This window comes from Arachis hypogaea, chromosome 17 (genome assembly GCF_003086295.3).
Source record: "Arachis hypogaea cultivar Tifrunner chromosome 17, arahy.Tifrunner.gnm2.J5K5, whole genome shotgun sequence".
Classification (NCBI taxonomy): Eukaryota; Viridiplantae; Streptophyta; class Magnoliopsida; order Fabales; family Fabaceae; genus Arachis; species Arachis hypogaea.
Window position 1 is genome coordinate 119,658,051 of NC_092052.1, and position 15,831 is coordinate 119,673,881.

The following is a 15,831-nucleotide window of genomic DNA, read 5'->3' on the forward strand; positions in this document are numbered from 1 at the left end:
AATAATGTATTCTTCCTTTTTAGCTTCAAAAACAGAACCGAAAGGGACACATTTAGCTTGAGAAAAGATCGACACAAAATAATAATACCGCAATGCAAAATTTTACAAAAGTACTTAGATGCTCACCAAGTTGCAACTGCTATAGAAGCTTTCTAATGCACATTTTAATGGTTGAATCCAAAAAGAAAGTAGATCCTCAACCATAGCAGTTATCTATTTCTTGATTCCCTTGGAAAATCCATTTGAATTGGTATTCATAAGAAATGATATGAGATAGAGCAACTTTAAAGGGGAAAAAACTAAAAATCTATTTATAAGTGATTTGCAAGTTTTGAAAAGAATAATAACTTTTTAAGGAGAAAAAACTAAAAATCTAACTAAACTTATAAATTCTCAAACAGAGGCTTCAAAACTCAAGAAAGGGAGCAAATTGAGTTTATAGAACTTCTAAGATCATTCCTACTACCGCATACCAATGCTATATCCTATGGTGCATGGAATACAAGTGATAGTTCGAAGAGTTACCTATAAATTGTTGAATATGAATAATCATGATAGTAAGTACATTTTCTTCCTTCATCTTCTCTATAAGAAGGTGAAAGAATGTCTAGCACAGCACAAGGTGTTATTGCTGTGAAACAGTGCAGATTTCCACCATGCTTTGGATATAAAATCGATGTCTCGCATGGTGCAGTTATGACCTTATCAACAGCTAGCTTAGCCAGTCTAACTACAACAAAGAAAAATTATAACAAAATCATTTTAAAACATGAATGCAGAATAGCGAGTTTTATAAGTCACTAAATATAATATCATATTGTTTAATAATATTGATAAAAAGATCTCTTGAATGAGATATATAATTATGCAATTTTAAGTCCTCAACAGTAGTAGCAATTAGCCATAGAAAATTCTATAGGAAAATGATTAATCCCCCTAATACTCTTACTAATAATTCCCCCTAACTAATAGATTTAGAAAATTTTGAATGCTTTTTTTTTATATTTACAAGGCATTGAATACCTTTACTTTTTCACTTAATACTTTTTTTAATTTACTATTAAGACTATTAGGAGTAGATGTTAGGAAGATATATTATTACTCAGTGTTTTTTATATTTACATGTTCTCATACAAAAAATTGGGACAAGACAAAAATGTGTTACAGCGACAAATTAGTAAAAAAATCTATTATTCATAAGATTGAGAGTGTAATTCAGTTTTGACCTGTTGATTTTATATTTATTGTATTTTTGCTTTTATGAAAGAATTGTTGGTCATTTTTTGTTTAATTGATCTGCATATATTTTATATTAAAGGCTCTCTCTTATTGAGTTTATCAAAAAAGGAAATGAAAACGTTTTGGAATGAGAGAAGAAAAAGAGAGGTCAACGGACAGTTAGACCTGATAAAAGTGGAAGAGAGCTCCATCAATTTAGTACGAAAAAAGTTTTTATCTATCCTCTTTGATTGATTTGTTCTTCAACAAATTGATTCCAATTAACAATAACCTAGCAATTAAATCAAAATATTTTTGAAGTTTAAACTAACAAATTTTACAAAATACATCATGAGGTAAAATCAATCAAATCCTTTCCCTCAGTCATCCTTATTTTATTTTATTTTACCCAATAAATCAACATAATTGGAAACATCATTGACTTTATAATGATACAATCCCTGAAATTTACTCCTAATCCAATGAGTTCCCTCGTACAAGGCACCATGTATCATATTTTAGTTTTTCACAATCATTGTCCTACTTCTATAATAGAGGTTAAACTTCAAATAAGAAAAAAAGTAGGAACCTTATTTAATTAGAAATCAAAAGAGTTACTACCAACCAAATCACAACAATCAAATTCAATCATTCAAGCATAATCAAGGACTCCTAATCTATTTTGAAACTTTTCATTGGTTTATTATCAAATTCTTTTGAAATCAAACAACATTCAATACTCTGGCAAACGAAGAACATTCAAATTCACATAAAATTTTTATAGAAAAGAAAATAAAGTAATATAAAAATAAAAATAAAATGAAACCTTAAAGGAGTAGGTCACAGAGGCATGGGTGGAGGGAGAAGGACAAAGATCAGAGTCGCTGGTGAAGAAGAGGAATAGAGAGGTGACAGAAAACAATGAAGTGATGGACCTGAGTGTAGCGGCGGCAGCGGCAGCGTGTTGCAGCATCAAGGATCAAAGAACAAGCACGATGCAGGAGAGAACGAGCAATCATGCGGATGGAGAGGATCAGGGAACGACCATGGCGCAGGGAGAGGATCAGAGAGCGAGCTACTGCGGCGGGGGAGGAACAAAGAACGAACGACGTTGATGAAAAGCAGAGAAATGGGCAAAAACCCTAGCAGAATTCTGGCCTCTTCTCTTTGAAACTCAGTGATGAGTCTATATTTTACGATATATTTTGGTTTGATTTGAGTGGATTTCATCACATAAAACCCTGTTTATTCATCTAGATAGCATGCTTTTGAGATTTCTTCGTAAATTATGCTTGAGAGTGAAAACATGCTCTTTTGTGCTTAAATTAGTCAATTTTAATTCACTTTAATCCCATTTGATGCCTTGATGTATTTGTTAAGTGAGTTCAGGTTTCCAAGGCAAGTATGGGTTGAAGAAGTGAAGAAAGAGCATCTAAAAGGGGAGAAATCATGAAGAAAATGGAGTTTGGAAGCTGGTGCAAAGGTGCATATGCACAACGGTGACTTCGTGCAAGGATGCGTACGCACCAAATGTCGTGCGTACGCACGATGGAAATTCTGCGCAACCGTGCGTACGCACAGTAGGTCATGCATACGCACACATGCATGCTCGTAGGTCATTAATTGCAAATTGCTAGGGGCGAATTCTGGGCCTCCAAAACCCAGTCCAACTCATTTTCTGAAGCTATTTAAGGCCAAAGTGAAGAGGAATGAAGGGGGCAATTAGGTTTATCTTTTACATGCTTTTCTCTTAGTTTCTAGAGAGAAAAGCTCCCCCCTCTCTCTAAAATTAGGGTTTTTAGCTTAGTTTTCTTTTAATTTCAGCACTTTAATTCTTGTTTTAATATTGTTTCATTTATGTTTCTATGGTTTCTTGTCTTTATCTTCTTCATCTCTTTTGTTATTTTCTCTTTTATGTTAATTTTCATGTTATAAACACTCTTGTTATTTTAATTCTAATTAATGCAAATTTATGATTCTATCTTTACTTGTTATTACTATTTTCTTGCTTTGGTATATTTAAAATTTATTTTCAATGCAATTTAATATTATTTTATTTTCATGCACACCAAGTAAAATAAAATGCTTGGCTTAGTTTTTCCTCACTCTTGGCTTGAAATTGATGACTTTGGTGATCCTTGAGTCTTTGATATCCATTCTTGTGTGATATATTAGAGTAGTTAGTTAATTTGGTTTTCCTTGACTCTATGTGACCCCTTAGTGTTGACATAGGACTTAGGGATTGAAATTAACTATGCCTATTTGACTTATCTTCGATGTAAGGTTGACTAAGTAGGATTAACTCTTCATAATCATCATATGTTTGTGGTTAATGACTAGGATAGGTAGCCTTAGTTCTCAATTACTTGCCAAGAGGTTTCTTGCATTTTAATCTTCCTTGCTTTGACTTGTAATCGCTTTTGACTTTTATTGCTTTGATGTTTAATTTCTTGCATGTTTAGTTTTCACACTCTTGGTTGAGAAATTGGATGTTTGGGTGGAATGGAGTTGTGGATGTCCATTCCGCATTGTGTGGAAATAGTTAATTAATTTGGTTTCCATTGACGCTAGTCTTTCACTAAGTAATTAGTGAGTTGACTAGGACTTATGGATTGAGATCAATTATGCTTTTGACTAATTCTCAAGGAGGATTGATTAATTTGGATTGATTCCACACAATTGCCATGTTTGTAGTCCATAACTAGGATAGGACTCCCAAATTCCCCAATTCTCACCAAGAGCTCCTTTTTAGGACTTAATTTCCATTTCCAATGCTTTTGCTTGCTTTCCTTTGATTCCTTGCATCTTGTTTCAATTCTTGCTATTTACATTTCTTGCTCTCTTTCTTTCCCGACTCCCTATGCTCTCTCATAGCCAATAATTGTGCACTTCATTGCAACTCCTATGGAAGACGACCCGAGGTTTAATTACTCTCGGTTTATATATGTATTGAATTTATTATTTGACTTGGGAATTAATTGTTGATTTGGACTATGCTACCAACGATGGAATTCTATTTTGTAAAAATCTAGATCGACGATAAATTCTCATTGTCAAATTTGGCGCCGTTGCCGGGGAGTTGCAATGGTGTTGTTATTGGCTATTGTGCATATGTGAATAGTGTGAATAGCTTATTTTTGGTTGATTGTACATATGTTACTTGCTTATTTTTTGTTATTGTAAATATGTTAATATGTAAATAGCTTACTTTTTATTATCTTTTGTTTTTGTTGATGGTTAGAATTGGGATCCCGAAAGACATTGGACATTCAAGCATTGGTGGAAAGTCAAGCACAAGCCACCATAGCAAGGGGCTCTCCCAATTGTCTAACTTAAAGACATTAAATAAAAGTGTTTGGTAACACCTTTCCAACCCTTTCTTTGTACATAGTTTCAATTTATTGCATTTTGTCTCTTGTAGATAGCTTAGCTTAGTTTAATTTCAAGCTTAATTTGCCTAGATCTTAGTTTAGATTATGTGCTTTTGATGAATAATATGTGTTGGGGCTGAAAAACTATTTTAGATATCAAGTTTGGTGCCTTAGAGCACTAAAATTTTTTGAGAAAAAAACAGAGCGTGTGTGTGCGCACACACCTGTGCGTACACACACAACCCCAATTTTTGCGTTCTGTGCGCACGCGCACCAGCTTATGCACCCTCTGTTGGGAGCGTTAACTAGGGGTGGCAAACGGGCCTAAACCCGCCGGGCCGGCCCGCGTAACCCGCCAAAAAAGGCGGGCTGGGCTGGAAAATTGGGACCGCCAAATAGCAAAAGCCCGCTTAACCCGCACCGCTTAAACCGCTGGTTTTGGCGGGCTTTGGCGGGGCGGGGCGGGCTTCCCCGCCGGGCTTAGTCTTTTTTTAGCAAGGGGTATTTTTATAATTTTTTTTACCAAAACCCAACTTCTCCAACCCAACTTACAAGAGAATGAAGATAAAAATTGGGTGTTTTAGATTATGTTTGTTTTGTTTTAGAGACAATATTGTTAATTATGTTTTGGATTATGTTTATTTTGCTTTGGAAACAATATTTATAATTACAAAGACTTTAATGTTTGTGAATACAAAAATTATAATTTGTTTATACTTTTAGAAATTATAATAGTTAAAAGTAAAAAACAAAAGAGATTTTTTTATATCTTTATATATATTATTTAATAGTTAAAAGTAAAAAAAAAAAAAGAGGATATTTGGCGGGCTTAGCCCGCCGGCCCGCCAGCCCGCCGTTAGGCGGGGCGGGCTAGGATTCTGGGACCGCCTCACTAGGCGGGGCGGGGCGGGCCAGCCCGCCAAATGGCGGGCTTCTGGCGGGGCGGGGCGGGGCGGGGCGGGCTTCCCCGCTTGCCACCCCTAGCGTTAACACACCTTGTGCGACCGCATCCCCTTTCCTTTGCCGCTTGTGCATCCGCACGGACCTGTCGTGATAGCTGGCAATTTTGACGCTTCATTTTCTTAAAAAAAAAACCTACATGTGCGTGCGCATAGACTTGTGCGCATGCACAACCTTCAACACCCCCTCTGCTCGTAGCACACGCACCCCTTGTGCGCGGGAACACCCCCTCTTTTCCCTTCTATGCGTCCGCACACGCCTCTGTGCGTGCGCACAGACCCATCTGTCCCTTCTGTTCGCAGCGCCTGCACGTTATTGTGCGCGCGCACACCTTCCCTTTTTCTCCTAGTGTGCGTACGCACACGTAGCTGTGCGTACGCACGCCCCTACTTTGTCACTTTTATGCTTCTTTTCTTTTTCTTCTCTTCTCTCTACTTCTTCTCTTCTTCTTTCTTCCACCTCTCTATTCTCTTACTTTTACCCTCTTCTCTACTTGCTTTACTTTATTTTGTTTACATTTCATTTTTAGTAATTATACTAGTGTTGCTTTAGTTTTTTATTAATTAAATAAGTTACAAGTGTCTGCTTAATATTGATTGGGTTGCTTGATTGAATTTCATCCATGCACTTATACTTTGCCTTAAGTTACTAACACCTAATTGGATTTGCACATTTACATGTTGCGTATTAGGTGAAATTTTTATAAGTGCATAATAAATTTAGTGAATTGAATCGAATTGCTTGTTCATCATGTTTTTTTTAAGTCAATATAATAACATCACGAGGTCCTTGTTTCTTGATAATTCTTTGTATTTGTTTGAGTTGACTTGACTTGATTCCCATCAAGACTTGTCACTTTTTGTAACAAACACCTTAACCATGTGATTATTTGATTTTTCCTAAGGATGAATAAGTAATTTTCGTTTCATTATTTCATTGGTTATTGTTTGTTGTGCTATTATATCAATTTCTCTCTTTCATTTGCACAACTTCAATATCCAATAATTCCTACATTCAATTCACTATTGATTATTGTTACCTAACTTTGCATGTGCTTCATTGATGCTTACTCATTGATTGCATCTTAGGCTATTTAATTGAGGAACTTATTCTTACCTTTTCATTGTATGGATGCCACGTTAGCCAGCCATTTTGTGTATTCCATACGACTATGCAAACTTTCTCAATTAGATGCTTATTTACTCTCTCCTTTACCCTTTTGTGCTACTTGCCCTATGATGCCTAATTATACTTCATTCATTCTTTTTGAAGATGAGACATGAAGGCAAGGAGCCAGGAGAGGAGGAGGACACCGAAGAGGGAGATGCCAAGCATGCAATGGACGTGGCAATTTTCACACAACCCAAGCTCCCGCATCCGCCAACCGAAGGTGGAGCTCTTGAAAGATATTCCCCCCGGATGATGTTCATGCATGGAGGACCGTGCAATGCTTAAGTGTGGGGTAGGATTCGTCATTTTGGGAGTGTAAACTTTCTTTTCCTAAACTCTTTGCACTTTATTTTTTTTCTTTCTTTTAGTAAATTTTTTGTATATATTTGGAGTGTTTTTTATTGCTGCATTGCATTTTTTCTTCTAGTATATATCTTAGCTTATGCATAGTTTATTTCTAGTTATTACATTTTGCATCTTTTGCATGGTATATAGTTTATAGATAAGAAGTTGTGATTGGATGATGTGAATAGTATAGCACCTAGTTCAATTTTGTCCTAATTGTTCATGTTAATTTTTGGTTGTTGAAAATTAGAAAGAGAACTAGAAAATTTTTGAACTTTGCATCCATCACGACATCATACATATATATAGGAAATAATTTTGGGTAAAACAACAAAGAATTTTCAAGAAATCTCTTTTTGGGCATTCCGATGATTAGATTTGAAAATTATTTTTGAACTTGCTTGAAATATTCTTTGTTATGGAACATAGAAAAGAGCTTGAACAAATATCTAGTGAGATTTGAGCTTTAATTATGTGGTTGCACATTTTCAACCACAAATTTTGTTCTTATGTGTTATATACTCCTCTTATGATTGTGATCTTAGATTTGCTTTAGTCTATATGTCCTATATTTGTTGTTTTGAATTGCATTTAGTATGATTGAGGCCATTTTTTGAAATTAAACTCACTAACCCATATAGCCAACCCTACATCTACCTTTGTAAACCACTTTTGAGCCTTTTAATTTCCCTTTGTTCTAATTTTAAGCACATCATCAAACCTAAGTGAAAGACCATGAATGTCCTTGAATTGTATCTTTGATTAGCTTGTGTTTGAATGTGTGCGTTAATCAAGTGTGGGAAAATTTGTGGGAAACATTGGTAGAAAGTTACTTTGGGTGTTCATTGAGAATATGTGAAAAAAAATGGGTAAACACTCATGCATTCATTACTCAAAACATATGCATCTCTCTTATATGATAAAGAAAGAAAGTTTGATGTACATACTTTGTATATAAAGAGAGAGAGAGAGAGAGAGAGAGAGAGAGAGAAAAGAGAAAAGAAAAGAAATGATAATAAGAATGTAAATAAGAGATGCATATGTAGTTGAATTGGAAAGGAAATGCATGAGTGAAGGTGAGAAAGGGATAAATGGGTAGTTAGGTGATTTTGTCATGTATATAGGATGATATAGGATTAGGTGGGATACTTGAGCTAATCAAAGATCCAATCTATTAGCCCACTTAACCATATTAATCCTACCCTTACCTTAGCCCAATTACAATCCTCAAAAGTCCTCATGATATTTGCATTCATTCCTCAAATATTAGTTGATCGTTAGACGATTTTCAAGTCTTTGAGAAACATGATTAAAGGAGGATTGAGTAGTTAAACCCTAAACACTGAGCGATTAGAGAGTAAACACATCCGATGAGGGGTTCAATTGCTCAATTCTATAATTCCATTGCTTATCTTGTATCTTCTTGCAAGTTGTTGAACTTAATTTTGAAAATTTTAAATTAATCTTTGGACATTGATTATATTGCTATATTTTCTTGTCTTGGCCCTAAGTTTGTAATTTGGATTGATTGAGATTCTTTTGTTTGTTTTTGCCAAACTCAATAGGAAGTATATTGTAGACATATATAGATAGCATTTAGTGTAGTTACATGCATATAAGTAGTTGCGTTGAATAAAATATTTACCCCTTCATTCATCTCCTTTGGTTGTGTTTAGCATGAGGACATGCTTGGTTTAAGTGTGGGGGAATTGATGAGTCCATATTTTACGATATATTTTGGTTTGATTTGAGTGGATTTCATTACATAAACCCCCATTTATTCATCTAGATAGCATGCTTTTGAGATTTCTTCGTAAATTATGCTTGAGAGTAAAAACATGCTCTTTTGTGCTTAAATTAGTCAATTTTAATTCACTTTAATCCCATTTGGTGCCTTGATGTATTTGTTAAGTGATTTTAGGTTTCCAAGGCAAGTATGGGTTGAAGAAGTGAAGAAAGAGCATCTAAAAGGGGAGAAATCATGAAGAAAATGGAGTTTGAAAGCTGCTGCAAAGCTGCATACGCACAACGGTGACTTCGTGTAAGGATGCGTACGCACTAAATGTCGTGCGTACGCACGATGGAAATTCTGCGCAACCGTGCGTACACACAGTAGGTCGTGCGTATGCACGCATGCATGCACGTAGGTCATTAATTGCAAATCGCTGGGGCGAATTCGGGGCCTCCAAAACCCAGTCCAACTCATTTTCTGAAGCTATTTAAGGCCAAAGTGAAGAGGAATGAAGGAGGGCAATTAGGTTTAGCTTTTACATGCTTTTCTCTTAGTTTCTAGAGAGAGAAGCTCCCCCCTCTCTCTAGAATTAGGATTTTTAGCTTGGTTTCTTTTTAATTTCAGCACTTTAATTCTTGTTTTAATATAGTTTCATTTATGTTTCTATGGTTTTTTGTCTTTATCTTCTTCATCTCTTTTGTTATTTTTTTTTTATGTTAATTTTCATGTTATGAATACTCTTGTTATTTTAATTCTAATTAATGCAAATTTATAATTCTATGTCATTTATTGCTTTCTTTACTTGTTATTGCTATTTTCTTGCTTTGGTAGTTTTACAATTTATTTTCAATATAATTTAATATTATTTTATTTTCATGCACACCAAGTGTTTAATAAAATGCTTGACTTAGTTTTTACTTAGTTTTTTCTCACTCTTGACTTGAAATTGATGACTTTGGTGATCCTTGAGTCTTTGATGACCATTCTTGTTTGATATATTAGAGTAGTTAATTAATTTGGTTTTCCTTAACTCTATGTGACCCCTTAGTGTTGACATAGGACTTAGGGATTGAAATTAACTATGCCTATTTGACTTATCTTCGATGTAAGGTTGACTAAGTAGGATTAACTCTTCATAATCATCATATGTTTGTGGTCAATGACTAGAATAGATAGCCTTAGTTCTCAATTACTTGCCAAGAGGTTTCTTGCATTTTAATCTTCCTTGCTTTGACTTGTAATCGCTTTTGACTTTTATTGCTTTGATGTTTAATTTCTTGCATGTTTAGTTTTTACACTCTTGGTTGAGAAATTGGATGTTTGGGTGGAATTGAGTTGTGGATGTCCATTCCGCATTGTGTGGGAATAGTTAATTGATTTTGTTTCCATTGACGCTAGTCTTTCACTAAGTAATTAGTGAGTTGACTAGGACTTATGGATTGAGATCAATTATGCTTTTGACTAATTTTCAAGGACGATTGATTAATTTGGATTGATTCCACACAATTGCCATGTTTGTGGTCCATAACTAAGATAGGACTCCCAAATTCTCCAATTCTCACCAAGAGCCCCTTTTTAGCACTTAATTTCCATTTCCAATGCTTTTACTTGCTTTCCTTTGATTCCTTGCATCTTGTTTCAATTCTTGCTATTTACATTTCTTGCTCTCTTGCTTTCCCGATTTCCCATGCTCTCTTATAGCCAATAATTGTGCACTTCATTGCAACTCCTAGGGAAGACGACCCGAGGTTTAATTACTCTCGGTTTATATATGTATTGAATTTATTATTTGACTTGGAAATTAATTGTTGATTTGGACTATACTACCAACGATGGAATTCTATTTTGTGAAAATCTAGATCGACGATAAATTCTCATTGTCACTCAGATTAAAAAAAAATAGGAAGAATGTAAAACAAAAATATAAGAGGACAAATGTTTAATTATCAATTCTTTCAAAAATAAAAAAATAGAGTTTATTTTATAAATATTTTAATGGTGATTAATCATACTCCTATATAAAAATAGGAATAAGAAATCCATAACCTAAAAAAAAGGTGTTTGCTATGGTGCCTAAAAAGTATTGCTTAATTACTAAAATAGGTAAAATAATTAATTTTATATTTTAAAGTATAAAAGTTAAAATTTTTTAAATATTTTAAAGTTTCTATAAAAAGTAATTTAGGCAAAATTTAGACACCAAACAAAATCACAGTAAAATTGGCCAAAAAAAATCATCTTCATTCTTCATTTTTAGCATAGTATTATCCTTATTTAAAACCCTACAACTACAAATTTAAGTGAACTCTTGGAACTTGATTGGCTTGCTAGATACCCAAGAATATATATATATATATATCTCTTTCGCATTGCACCACATGTTCTTATTTATAACAATCACATGAACTCACATGTTCAAAAAACTACGATCACGTAGCTAGAACCTAGAAGGCTACAGAAAGAAACCTATCATGTGAGTGATGAACTTTAATCAAATTGAAGACAGCTGTAACTCTTTCATGCATACAGTAACCTAAGCAACAATTTCCAGGGAACAAGTATTTGGTTAGCACCAGGTTCTTACACAGCTGAACATTCCTCACAATATTTGATATCAGTAACACAAGCAAACATGTGATTTTCATATAAAATTAGAGATTTCACATGTAAGACCATCTTTTTACATAAACACCTCCATGCCAATGAATTTAGAGGATTGACACACAGGACAAAAACTGAGCTTACTCTCGCAATTTTTACAGAGGCAGAGATGCCTACAAGGTAATAAAAGCATGGTGACTTCATTGACTCTGCAAGCCTTGCAAGTCATCATTTCTTTCATATTGTTCTTCTCTTGGGAGAGAAGTTGAAAATCAATGGAATGGCCGTTGAAGCATGAAGCTGTATCATCTACCTCACTGTCACCACATCCTTCCTTACTGTCTCTGCTATGGACATAAACTTGCTGAAGCTTAAATTTCAAAGCAGAAATCATATTCTCATTATATCTGGCTCGTTGTTGCCAGACATCGGCTTCAGCACTTAACTGCTCCATTCTCTCTTCAAGTTCTACGTTCTTCTTATTGATGGTTTCTACCTCAGATTCTTTCTCATGGAGTTTACGAAGGACTTCGTTTTCAATGATAGATAGACTCTGAAGTTGCGTTTCCTGAACTTTCCGTAGAATGGATTGCCGCATTTGTTCACCCTATCAGAATTAAAATAACGAATTATTGTTATGTTACTCGGATTAGACACTGCACACAGCTTTCTTGTTTATATAGATGTCTGTCAGAACAGGTTATAATGCATGAAATCCAACACGGGAATAAGTGATTTGAACTCTGAAGCAAGTTACTAACAAGTGCAGTTTATTGATTGCACAATGATGAAGAAAAGGAAAGATGAAGAAGCTCGATCTCATTATTACAGATCCGACTCTCCAGCACCAGAGTGAGAAATCTGGAATCTCACATTTACAAGCTAAACCAGCTTTACAACACCAATGATTCTTACTAATCATAACTAATTATCCGAACACACATTGTCCTTTTCAATCATCAAAGACAACACAAATGATTAAACAGGTATTTTCAAAAGCCAAATATGCTAACCCTGAACATAAGCACATTCCATGTAGAAAGAAAATTTGATAGCAACGATGCATACAAGAACGAATAATTTGATCTTCATATCACAGAGCTAAAAACATCCATCATGAATAATCATTGCAAGTTGCATAATAATGAAAATAGCATATTGTCATTTAGCAGCAGAAAACCCTAATTAAGCAAACATGGAAATTCCTGAACTAACCTGTACTCGGATAAATCTATCAAACTCAGCATCCTGCTGAAGTAACTCTCGATCAATATCGTCGACAACAAGCGAAGACAAAGCAGAATCTCCGGTGGAAGGAAAACGTGTATTGTCAAGTGACAAACCCAACCCAGTGGAAACCGGTCGAAGCTGCATGAAATCAACACAGGATACCTGAGAATTGTTCTCCAAAAAATCATGTTCCTTTAACCTTTTTCCCTCCTTCTCCAAACCGTAACTCCATTGCAAATCGGCACCGCCATCAGCCGGAGCAAGCCCAGCAACAATTACTATAAAAACAGCACGAAACCGCATACCCAACAAAATGTTAATGAAAATTCAAAGTTCAAAATAGAAGCTTTGAAGCCTAGGTGATGCAAAGTTGCTTCCTTTCTTTTGCAGGTAGTGAAAGTAAGAAGAGAGAGCGAGAAAATTGCAAAAAAAAAAAAGACATAAATGGAGAAATTGACATACAGGGAGGACTGTGGAGCAAATCGGCGGGGTTAAAGTAGGAGTTGGGTTGCGACATCTGAGCATCAGAATCGATCGTGTGCAAATTTCTGCGGAAAAAGAAGACAGATTAAGGGAACTTTATTTTTAGGGGTTTTAGAAAATTTGAATGCAAAGAAAATTACATGAAAGATTGGGGTTTGTGTGGTTGGTAGTGTTGTCGGAAGTCCATGGAAGCGGATGAGATGAGCACTGCACAAATCAGGATTCAGGGAACCCAACCGGAAATCTCTTTCTAATTCCAACTTGCTCCTCCGCCCAACGATGAACGATGTGCTTTGGTGTCAAAGAGATTTAAAAAAGACCGTCATAAAACCAAAAAATTCTTAAATGGGAATAAACTTTTTTTTTAATAATATCAATTAATTTTTTTAATATTTTAAATGTTAAATCTTAAATTTTAAATTTTAAAACTTAAAAAAAATAAAAAATAATTTTACAATAAATAAAAAATAGATTAATGTTATCAAATTAAAAAAATTAATTCTAAATGTTAAACTCTTAATAATATCTAATTTTCATATTTTGATCTAATTTTATTTGTTATTATTTCATGTGTAGTACATTACAACGTTACTCTTATTTATCGTGCAAAATTACTTTTATTTCCTATACTTTTTTTTTTGGTTATCTTTCCTTTCTTCCATAGATATGTGGGAAAAAAAAAAGGAGAATTATAAGGTACAGATGTTATATAGTATGGAGATACAGAGATTCTTTCATTTTTAATGTTCAAAGGACACGTAGTTGTTTTCTTAAAATAAGGCAAGAGAATGTGATGGCTCATTAACTCTTCAATAGTTTGCTTAAGTGGCTGATCTCTGAATCAAATCATATTCATCACTCATCAGTTACACTAGCTATTACTATGCTGAACTTTTTTTTCTTTGGGTATTATTATTATTATTATTATTATTATTATTATTATTATTATTATATATTTTAGTATTTGATTACCAAAACAAATCTAAATTCTAATCCAATTAGAGCGTGGAATCTAGATTAATAAACGACAAATATTATTTGTAAACTAAAATTAATCATCATATATATATATATATATATATATATATATATATTATTTAATTTATTTTTAATATATATTATATTAATAACTAATTTTAACGGATGATTTTAATATACATTTAATATGATTATTTATAATTATTAAAACTATTTCGGTACTTTATCTTTTTCTAGATTTCATTTGTTATTTATTTTTTTTCTTTTTTCGGCACATAAACTCATTGTTATTAGGTGAATTTTTTAGTGTCTATAATTTTTTTTAATTTATCTAAAAATAGAGATAGAATAAAGTGAAATTTATCTCTTAAATTTTGAATTTTATGAATAAATGTTAGGCATTGTTATTATACTTAAATGCATGTTTCAAGATATCTTCCTTTTTTATTTTTCTTATGCTAATTATATTCTCTATTTCGTTTATTATTTTTTCTATAGAAATTTAATTTTCAATGATTTTATAAGTAACACTTTGTGTATTTAATTTGTTACATTATAAATAATTGGGTGAATATCCAATTCGATTTTGGATAATTTTTTTAAAGAATTACAAGATTCCTAGTAAAAAAAATATTTTTTTAGTTCTTAATTTTTAATTCTGTAAGACTGATTAATCTTTCTATCAATAATGAACTCTCTCTTAAATTAACAAAACGTACCTACATAACACTACAGTTGATCTGTCCATTAAATATTTCATGTTTGACATGCTTAATTTTGTTTTCGTTGCGGCACAATGTTAATTTTGATCAATTTTGTTATAATAAAAAAGTCCTTCACATAAAAAATTAGATTCATTAAGTCTTTTGAATTCATTTTCATAGTCCTATAATTGAACACTATTATTTTCTTCAACAGTATAAAAGCGGGTTAAAAAAACATGATAAATTATGTTATATTTGATTTATTTCATTTGGCTTATTTTAATATTGTGAAAACTTGTTAAAATTGTTCAATCTCATCAATTCACTCCTCCCAAGTATCTTGTGTTTATTAACTAACAGGTTTTAGATTTATTTTAATTTTTTTTCACTTTCATAATTAAATAAAAATTTCAAATATAAAGATCAACTATCCAAATTTATGTAACTTTTTCTCAATTGACTTTTCTCCAATTAAAGAAAATATCATTTACAATGTGTTATTAGCTATAATTTTTAACCATGAAATATTTACCACCTTCAATAGTGATTATATTAAACTAATGTTTCAATTATTTAAAATTAAATCTTAATTGATAATTCTAAAATAAAACCAAATTATTCCAAAAAATTTTATTGACTTCATAATAAATAATATTTAATTGATAATTTAGTGTCAACTAAAATTATATATTCAAATACCACTTAAAACATTGTTTTTTGTGTTTTCATGAGCAGATATAATTTATAATTTTAATTAATTTTTTTTACTATTACTATTTGCATAATCATCCTTTAATGTAATTTTTTATTACAATAACATAAATTTAGTATTTGTTAGATGTATGTCAAAAATGTGCCATACATATTTAACTGGAAAAAGACTAAAATTATTGTAAAATATTCTAAATAAAATTGAATTAATTTATTTTATAAAGATAAAATTAAATTTCTTTGATCGATTTTTCAAGTAAAACAAACGTTTTTCCTAAAAAAATATCTTCATATTAGTTTTATAAACTAGGTAATATACAATGAATAA

At 32.7% G+C, this 15,831-nt stretch overlaps 1 protein-coding gene across 1 annotated transcript; it reads right to left on the reverse strand.

Moving 5' to 3' along the window:
• Window positions 1–11,340: 11,340 nt before the first annotated feature.
• Window positions 11,341–13,453, reverse strand: LOC112766175 (probable BOI-related E3 ubiquitin-protein ligase 2). Its single transcript, XM_025812051.2, has 4 exons — window positions 13,251–13,453; window positions 13,090–13,175; window positions 12,613–12,905; window positions 11,341–12,004 (listed from the first exon to the last, which is right to left on the reverse strand). The coding sequence occupies exons 1-4, from the start codon at window positions 13,295–13,297 to the stop codon at window positions 11,477–11,479; spliced, it is 954 nt and encodes a 317-aa protein (XP_025667836.1). The 5' UTR covers window positions 13,298–13,453; the 3' UTR covers window positions 11,341–11,476.
• Window positions 13,454–15,831: the final 2,378 nt, after the last annotated feature.